Below are 10,378 nucleotides of genomic sequence, written 5' to 3'. Positions count from 1 at the left end.
AAAAATGGAATTGTTTTAAGAGTTTCATTTTTTGGATTGTTTCTAATTTAGTGAAATACAATTTTTCTTTTTCTTTTGACTTTGTATCATGTGCTTTTGCTAAACTCATTCATCAGTTCTAATAATTATATGTATACGTGCCTATGTGTATTCTTGGGGATTTCCTACATAACAAATTACATCATATGCTAGTAATGATGGTTTTACCATTTCCTTTCTGATCTGTATATATTTACTGCTATATCTGTGTGTATACATATACATATATGTATATATGTGTATATATTTATATGTATATTTACATTTATTTTTGTTGCCTTATTGCACTGAGTGAAAACTCCATTTCAGTGTGGAATAGAAGTGGCAAGAATAGATATATACCCTCTCCTAACCCAATTTTGATGTAAAACATTTGGTCTTTCTTTCTAAGTATAGGTTTTGCATAGATGTCATTAATCAGATTGAGAAATATCCTCCTGTCTATTGCAAGTTTATTAAGAGTTTATGGGTGATGGATTTTGTCCAATGCTTTCTTTGTGTCTATTGTGATGATCATGTGACCTCTATCCTTTATCCGATTAATATGATGTGTATCTTATCTGAATTTTAGAAATTAAAACAACCTTGAATGCCTGGCATAAATACTGCTTGTTAAGGCTATATATATATATATATATATATATATATATATATATATATATATATATCTTATTTTTATACTTTTCTATTGACATATTTGTTTGTTAAGACTAGACTACCTTAACATTTCCCTCAGCTTGACCAAACTTCAGACAGACTTTTTTCTTCCTAAATTTATTTGCAACATTTTAATATTGTAAAATTGCATAATGCAATTCTCAGACTCCTATTTTGTATATATTGTTATGCTTGATGTTGTCTAATGGATCTTTATTAGACATTTGGATTTGTTTATTTTTCTTTAATCTTTTTCCTTTCTCCTCACATTACATACTTTCTACCGGTCTATATTCAATTTCACTGATTTGTTTTTTCCTACCATCTCAAGTATGATATTGAGACTTTCTAGTGATTTGTTCACATCATCAACTGTTGTACTTTTCATCTGTAGAATTTTTTTTTTTTTTTGCGGTTTCTAGCTCTTTGCTTACAAAATGCCACTGATATATTTCCATCTATCAAAAATTTTCAAGCCCCATACTTCAAGTCACAACTAAGTTCTATCTATTTAGTGAGAAACTCTTAATCTAAATGAGACATGATTCATCACTTCTTGGAGTCTCCTACCAACCACTTGAATATTTTTGTCGTGGTATGATTTGCAAACTATATAAAAACGCTGAAGGCAGGAACTGTATTTTTCTGAGTTTTATGTCGTTTGCATGATCTAGTATATTATTTTGCACATAGTAGCTGCTCACCAAAACTGTTAATTTAATCAAGGTTAATGTAATTGAATTATGGTTATTGCCCCAAATTTGATATCACCATTATCCACATAGTTTTAATCTTTTTTAGCAATATTAAACATTTAGCAGCATTAAATATTGCAAAGAACCTTAACTATAGGTTGGTTATTAACCACTGCATAATTTAGATTGCTGTTCCCTGAGGTTACATAACTCTTGCCTTAGAGCCATCATGGTAAATAACCTAGAAATATCCTTCATAATGGAGTCTACGCAAATAGCACCCACTGGAGTTCTGTAGAATACAACCTATGCAACCATATGCAGAGTCTTGATTGTAAACAAGAATTAAATGTACTATTCATTTAGATGAAAGTCTGGAAGTATAACAAATGCAAGCTTGGCTTAATTCCCATAGTTATACCTCCAATTGTTTTCTCTGCATATGCTTTGTTATCCTTTCCATATATTGTATTCAGCTTCTGACTCATATCTTTTGTCCTGAAAAATATTCGTAACTACTTCAAGGTTTGCAAACATGTATCATGTTATCTTAGTATAAAGAGAAATTTCTATTTTTTGGTAGCTTATTCTTAAAATATTTTTTTTTTTTTTTTTTTTTTTTTTTTTTTTTTTTTTTTTTGAGACAGAGTCTCACTTTATTGCCCAGGCTAGAGTGAGTGCCGTAGCGTCAGTCTAGCTCACAGCAACCTCAAACTCCTGGGCTCAAGCAATCCTCCTGCCTCAGCCTCCCAAGTAGCTGGGACTACAGGCATGCGCCACCATGCCCGGCTAATTTTTTTTTTTTTTTTTTTTTTTTGTATATATATATTAGTTGGCCAATTAATTTCTTTCTATTTATAGTAGAGACGGGGTCTCACTCTTGCTCAGGCTGGTTTCGAACTCCTGACCTCGAGCAATCCGCCCGCCTCGGCCTCCCAGAGAGCTAGGATTACAGGCGTGAGCCACCGCGCCCGGCCAACTTATTCTTAAAATATTTTTAAAGTAAATTTATTTCACAGATCCTGGCAAACCTTTTTTGTCTTTTTTTAATTGGTATGGAGTATGTCATGTGGCCAATTCTGTAGTCAGGAAAATGCCATTGGTTAGTTGATATAATTAGAGTTTCTGAACTTGTTCCTTCCACCAGGTATTAAGTTTACTTGTAGACCAGTCAGAACTAAGCTTGGAGCTGAGAGTGGGAACATGCTGAGGACTGGGGGTGGGTATATGTTGAATGAAGAAGAGATAGCAATAGAAAGCAGATTATGTTATGGAAACTGTGAACACTGGTTACAGAGCAACTGACAATATAAATTACATCAGGGTACTTAAAAAATGTCAAAAAGTCATGCTTCGCATGCTAAAAGCTTTTGTCATTGATGTAATGAACAATGCCTTACATCATGAGTGTGTTCTTCCAAGGTTTTTCATTCCTCTTTCTTCCCATTTTGCTCCTGGCTAAAATTAAGAATGACCTGATGTATATTCTGAAACAAAACTTCATCTGTGTCATTTGTCTTGTATAATCAAATTGCAAATACTTGTAAGTAAAAAAAGTAAAATGAACATTGTAACTAATTATATTTGATAGTCATATAGTGCAAACATTAAGGTTTAACTATGTTCAACTTACCATTTATTTTATACTTGTTAGCATTAAAAAGCCTTTCATACTTTTAATTAGCTCTTTCTTCTTCCATTCTTGACAAGTAGAGCATCATCAACTTAATAGAGGAAGGTATTCATCCACCCGAAAATTTAATGAACTGTCCAAGGACACAGAGTGAGACTGACAAGAATTTAGTGTCAATACCAGCAGTGTTAAAATTGCCCTACCAAATCGAGCATAACATGCTCAATTTGGAATTTGGGGTCACATTAAAGACCGATTGCTCAGCAATAAATCTAGCCAATGAGGAGGCAATATTAATAAGCCATTAAGATGATTAAACTGACCATAGAAAGTCTGCTAATTTTTTTTTAATGTAAGGGGAAAGTCATTATCAAGACATGGCATAATGAAAAAGGAAAAATAAAATAAACAGATATTTCTTCAGTTCATGGTCAAGTGGAGAAAGGTTCATATATTTGTTTACACCAATTTCTCACTTACATCTCTTAAGCCAGTTCTTAATGGTACAATATGTTAATGATATTCATTTTAAAGCCCTTTCTTGAATTTTAAGTATAAGACTGTTTCCAAGACAAAAATGTATTTAATGATACTGTGCACAAACTTTAAGTTAACCCCTGAGGAAGTAAATGCATATTTCGAAAAAAGAAAACTAACATGCCCAAGAAAGAAAACTAACACGCCGAAAAGACTTAGGAAACTTGGAGATTCTGGCTATCTGACCTAAAATATCAAAATAAATTTCTTTGTCTGGTGATTTATATCATTAACTTTTTAAGAAATATTTCATAAGAACAGGAAATATCCTTTTTCCTAACCTAAGGTTCTTAACAAGCGTTATGGAACTGGTTATTTAAAAACTACCTGCTCAGAGTCTGAATGACGTAGATTGAAATTACATTTTATTTCTTAGAGGTTAACACAGATCTCTTAGGGAAAGTAGACTATAACAGGAACATCTGACAGATGATCAAATTCAGCTGCACACAGAGAGTTCTGCAACTCAAGCCATGCCCGGAATTAGTGGTTCAATTCTAAGGTAAGGCTATAGCTATTATTTCTTATTTCCTTATTTGTTGTGCTCCCTTGCTTCAAATGCAATGCCAGAAGAATGGAATCATGGGACCAGGTAAGAAAGGACTTCTCTGTCCCACTAAAATAAAATATATTCATATCTTAAAAAATGTAAAAATTATTATCAGGTAGGGAGATAGGTCATATTTGAGACCTATTTTTTGAGGTCATTTATTGAATCCTCTAAAAACACGTAAGAGGAATTCCATTATCAAGGCAATACTTGTTTTATTTGACTCAAATCCTACTTGTGGCCCTAATATTCAGTGGCTTCTTTGAAGTGAATATTTTGCTTTTAATTTTGAAAATAACCAGGAATATTGAAGTCCAGACCTTAAGAAAAAGTCTATTAATGTAAACATGCAATTTACAATATAGGAAATTTCAATGAAACTAACAAGCATAGGATGTACTTAAACTTAGTAAACACAAAAACAAAAATAAAATCACAATGAGCTATGATTTGTGTCTGTTTGCCTTGGAAAATTAGAAATTTAGATATTGTTCAGTGTTGACAGTGATGTTGGTATACAGAAACTGACACATTGCTGAAAAGAGAGTTAGACGGGTACAGCCATTATGAAGAGTAATCTGGAAATAGTCATTTAAATATACATGTGACCTATAATTAAAGATATAATTTTGACATTGAAAGAGTACTTTGTACTTACTATGAGATAACAAACTTACACAGTCTGTTCCAAGTGAGATAAATGTATATGTCAAATTATTTATGACCCAGTGATTTTATTCTTTGTATATTCCAAAGAATTTTGCTCAAAGATTTATAGATATACACACACAAGAATCATCATGGTGAAGTAGATAAGTGAATATTTATATTAATACTCTAATACTAGCCTAAATAAAATTAATTTATATTAATATCCAATCCTAATTGTGATTTTATAATATATCTTTTTTAGTACTTATTTGATTATTATTGTGTTTAATTTAATATATTAACTAGCTATTACTACTTTCTTTTTTGATAATTTATCATTTTTCATTTGATATCTTAGTGCTTTATTTTATATCTGTATATTCACTTTTTATGTTTTTCCAATTAATGTAATGAATTTCCCCTTTTTTACTTATAATATTGGAAACTTCCTATTAATTCTTCTAAATAAAATTGGTCAATTTTTTAAAAAAATTATCTATATTTTTATGAGATTGCATTAAGCTTAAAGTAAATTTGTAAAAAAAAATATTACTTTTATTATTATTTTCCATAAAAAAATTCTCTATTTAAATATTGTTTCTTAGTAGTGGTTTGCTATGCATTTCATACCATTGCCATATACACCTTAAAAATCTTTTTTTAAATTTTGTTTTTAATTGACACAATACCTGTACATATTTATGAGGTACAGCATGCTGTTTTAATACATGTATACCTTGTGTAAAAACCAAGTCAGGATATTTAGCATAACCATCACTGCATGTATTTAATCTTTCTTTGTATTGAAAACATCCACAATCCTTTTTTGTAGCTATTTTGAAATAAACAATGCAATATTGTGAACCATAATCACTACTGTGCAATAGTATACCAGAACTTATTCCTCCTATCTAATTGTAACTTTTGTACTCCTTGACCAATCTCTCCTTCAGTAGATTATAAAATCTAGTGGGAAAACATCATCTATGAAGACAATAAAAGGGGCTGCTATGAAGCAGACAGAGCTGAGAACATGTGATTTAAAGAAGCAGGTTAGGAATATCCTCTTTGTGGAAGGCACAATTTAGCTGAGACATGATTGATGAAAAGGAGGAAAAGAGCTATCTATGCAGAGAGAGGCAAGAACAAAGATCCTGGAGCAAGAAAGAACAAGCTGAGAGTGTTTGAGAAAAAGAAAGAAAGCCAAGTTGGTTAGACATTGGAACAATGAAATGAGAAGTACAAGATAATGTTGGGTAAGTAGGCAAATACTTTAGTTATTTTCACATATAAGAGAAACATGATTTACTTTTATTTCAAAGAGATTTTCCTTGCTTCAGTTTGTAGAATTGGTTGTCAAGTAGACACATGCAGATCATTTAGGAGGCTGTTGAAATGGTTCATCAGAGACATGGAGGTGGTATAGACTAGATGGAGACAATGAAGATGAAAAGATTGGTCAGATTTGGGTTATGTTTTGTATATGGACTTGTCAGAGTTTGTTAATTCAACATAGGTATTGAAGAAGTGAGACAAATCAATGATAAATTGTAAGGTTTTCAATTAAATAATTAGAGATTTGGTAGCATTATTTAAAGAAATAGAAAAGATAGGGAAGAACAAGATTGGGGAGAAAATTTTTCATTAATTTTAAGAGGCATCAAGAGTAAATGACAAGTTGTCAATTGACTAAATTTGGTTCTGGAACTGAGAACAAACCAACAATAACACACTGAAATAATTATATCATTCCATTATTCCAGGTGCTAGCTTCCTAGCACTAAATCACATGGAACATTTTATTGTACAATCACAGTGATATTTCATCCATTCACCCAGATATAGGACAGTTTCCTGTCTCATGAACCTAGTGTCCATTACTTAACTGTAATATAAGGATAATTGAAGGTTCTGGCCTGTTATATAGCATGGTAACATACCTAGGGATACCTCCTACATAAACAAAGGAATGCACATATTTTTACATGAAAGCCAAGAAAAGACAATGTTACATTTTCCATAAAAATCACAACTTTATCAAAATCAATTCCAGACTCTGAACTCACAGGTAAATTTTGCCTTTAAAAAGAAGCCAAAAAAGCATACATCAATTTGCATTAGAAGGAGATTGAACAAAGACTTCATTCTAGGTTCAACATCAAAATAGTTTGAAACACAATAACAATATTTAAACAAAAAAGCCATTTATTAGAAAAATATGTACTACATGCTACTGCTATATTGGGTTTTAAAATGTTATACACTCCTTAGATATACCCATAAGCATTTTATAAAAGTATAAATAAACCCATGAAATGGCAACATCCAAATGCTTTCTGTTTGTTTTTCTGAAGGTAATAAAAGAGATGCACCTAGGAAGTGATATACTAGAGTAATTGGACTGTATTTGTGATATTTTGTTTTGTAAGAATCATAGTTGTCATATCTTGGTGTGAGGAAAAGATCAATTGTGAGTGTTGATTTTAGGAACAAAAGATTTATATCCAGAATATATAAATTACACCCATAAAGGAATAATAAAAAATAAAAATGACAAATAAAACAACCCAATGAAATGAGCAGAAGACATGAACACACACTTAAAAGACATACAAATGTCCACTAAACACATGAAAAAGTTGCTTGACATTATTAGCCAACAAGGAAATAAAAATCAAAAGCCACAACTAGATACCATTTCACATCTGCCAGAACAATTATAACCTAATAGCTTGACAATACCCACACTTAGTGAGGCTATGGAGGAGTGGAAATTCTCACATTATTTCTAGGTGGAAAACTTTTTGACACATTCTTACTGTGTTAAGCACAAGCCTATCCCCTGACTCAGCAATTCCACTTCTAGATACATGTGCAAGAGAAATGAGGGAATATATATACACACAGACATAAAGGAATGCCTATAGCAGTTTTATTCAAGGGGGAAAAAATAGAAACAACCCAAATTTCCATCAATAAGAGATAAACAAATTGTGGTATATAAATACAATGGAATCCTAATGACAAGGACAAAACTACTGATATGCACAACATAATTAATGTCAAAAACATGTTGAGTGAAAGAAACCAGAAACAGAAGAGTACACACTGTACGATCCAACTTATATGAAGTTCAAGAACAGATAAAACTAATATATGGCAACTGAAATCATAAAAGTGGCAGATTTCTGACAAAGAGTTGAGGGCAGTATAGTTAGGTTGGTGGGTAAATTGCACAAGAGAATATTCTATGTGATAGAAATGCTCTGTATCTTCATTTTAGTAATAGTATTATAAATCAAAATTCATTGAACTTTACACTTCATAGCTACTTATTAATATTTTATTACATAAATTATGATCTTAATAAATAAAATAATAATAATAATAAATTGGTACAGTCTCAATATGAGTGTGAGTAGCATTGAAAAAATATTTTATAGCTTGCTCTGTTCTCAGTTTTGAAGGAGGACTCAGTTCTTCAGGGCTCTGATGTGTGGTCTGTGGAAACATTTTGCCCTCTTTTTGGATGTATGTATGAGCAGGACACATTTTACTCACAGAAGCACAGCAGAAGCCAGCCTAATGAATCTTGAAATATGTCTGTCAAATGATGAAAAGCAATGTGCGTGCATGATCTGTGAAATACAGGAATGTTTTGTGCTGTGATTTATGGTAGTGCTGTGTAAAACTCTAAAATCTGAGGGCTTTGTATTTATACAACATTAAGCCCCACAATCCCTGCCTTCTAGCTCGACAGGGCTGATTATTCTTTATCGTAATTCATTTTCTGTTCCCAGTATATAACTCTATTATCAATCACATATGATTTATTTCCTCCTGATTCAAATCACTGTGGTATACCTGGTCCAGGTGACACAATATAGACTTTAGATTTTCTGTGAAGCAGAAATTAAATAATAGAAGAAAAACGAAATTATCTGGAGAAAAAGAAGTTATTAATAACATGGGGAAGGAAAAATAGTATGTACAATTTTTTTTTTTTTTTTACAAATAGGACACTTTATTTGTCATTATTAAAAGTCTGACTTTTAAACAGATTCTTGGACTGGTGGTTCATATCCATCAGCTCGTTCAACTTTAGCGCCTGTCTCATCACCAGTAGCTTTTCCAGAACTACTACCTTCACCATGAAGCTCCATGAGTTTTCCCAATTCAAACTTGGGCTTCTTCAGCATTTTTACTTTTCTAACGAAGACATCATGGAGAGGATAAATAGATTGGCAAGCCTTTTCTATGTCTTTTCCAATGCTGTCTGGAATCAATTTATTGACTACTTCTTTCAAGTCATTTGTCTGCACCTCTCTGGTCATGATTTCCATCATCTTCTTCCGGATTTGGCAGACCTGTTGGTGCTGAGCATAAGAGGTCTTCCGTATCTGATTGTTGCGTTTTTTAGTAAAACCAAAACAGAACAGACGAAGCAAATAACCATCAGTAGTCTTGACATCAACGTGAGCTTCGATCATAGTCTGCCATTTTTTAACCATGGAACACATTTTGTCACGGGTAAGGTCCATGCCATGAAAATTAGTCAGACAGTTTTTGCCCTGAACATCTTCAGTAATCAGCTTGAATTTTCTAAATGCAACTTCATCATTTTGCAGATCAGCAAGGCTCACTTCAAACACACGACCCTTGAGGCCATCGGAGGCAATTTTTGTTCCTTGCGTCCTGGTGACTAGTGTTTTCCCAATATTTCTTATATTGAACATAGCAGGTGCCTTCACATCATACCAATCTTTTTTAGAAAATGGATCAACCACTTTCTTCTTGGCTCCCTTTTTGCCGCCTTTCGTAAGGCGCTTGTTCTTGCCGACCGCCATGGTGCTGCTCAGGGAGCCAAAAGGGTATTTTTTAAATGTATCATTTGGTCTGTGGAAATCAGTAGAAAAATTAAATACATGGAATATTGTTATTTCAAATTGTCCCTCTGCCTTCAAATTCATTGTAGAAACAAAATGACCCTATCAAATATTTCATAAGTTCTCTCTTCGTTTGATCACCCAGTCACTGGATGGACTACAATGATCATGCTATTTCATTAACATGTCTTCAGGTGAAAGAAGGGAGACTATCTCCTCAGGTCTCACTCTTGGGTTACAATTAATACATAGACTATGGTTAAACTAATGATAGAAACAAACAAACAAACAAACAAACAAAAAACAGAGTCAGAAGCAAGAGGGGCTAATTTATAAAAGTAGCCTCTTTGAGGAATTTGTGGTGATTGAGAAACAATGTCCACCTCATATATAAAAAATAGAACTCTATCCACAATCTTGTAGTAACCCCTCTGTGAAGCCAAATCACAGCTTCTACAGCTGTTGGCCCCAAATGGTCAGGACTTGAGCAAAGAAGGACAGCTTCCCTAATTTTTACCCCCTTATTACTGCTTTCAATTCACCATCAACCAGGGAAAACAAATACAGTTCCAGAAAACAAATATACTTCCAAAACAAATCATATAGGATGTTGGATTTCTAGTTAGCCCACCTCCAGCTTTCCCATGCCGATAACTTCCAATAAGGGCATACCGGAAGCATCCCCCCTTTTTCTCCATTATAAAGTGTTCTCACTTCCTTGCCTGCCTTT

The 10,378-nt window shown here is 32.8% G+C and overlaps 1 protein-coding gene across 1 annotated transcript; it reads right to left on the bottom strand.

Moving 5' to 3' along the window:
- Positions 1-8,794: 8,794 nt before the first annotated feature.
- On the bottom strand, positions 8,795-9,629 carry LOC105884317 (small ribosomal subunit protein eS1-like). Its single transcript, XM_076000664.1, has one exon. The coding sequence runs from the start codon at positions 9,607-9,609 to the stop codon at positions 8,815-8,817; it is 795 nt and encodes a 264-aa protein (XP_075856779.1). The 5' UTR covers positions 9,610-9,629; the 3' UTR covers positions 8,795-8,814.
- Positions 9,630-10,378: the final 749 nt, after the last annotated feature.

Source organism: Microcebus murinus, chromosome 3, assembly GCF_040939455.1.
Source record: "Microcebus murinus isolate Inina chromosome 3, M.murinus_Inina_mat1.0, whole genome shotgun sequence".
Taxonomy (NCBI): domain Eukaryota; kingdom Metazoa; phylum Chordata; class Mammalia; order Primates; family Cheirogaleidae; genus Microcebus; species Microcebus murinus.
The sequence above is the reverse complement of the archived record's forward strand: the minus strand, read 5'-3'. Positions and strand labels throughout refer to the sequence as shown.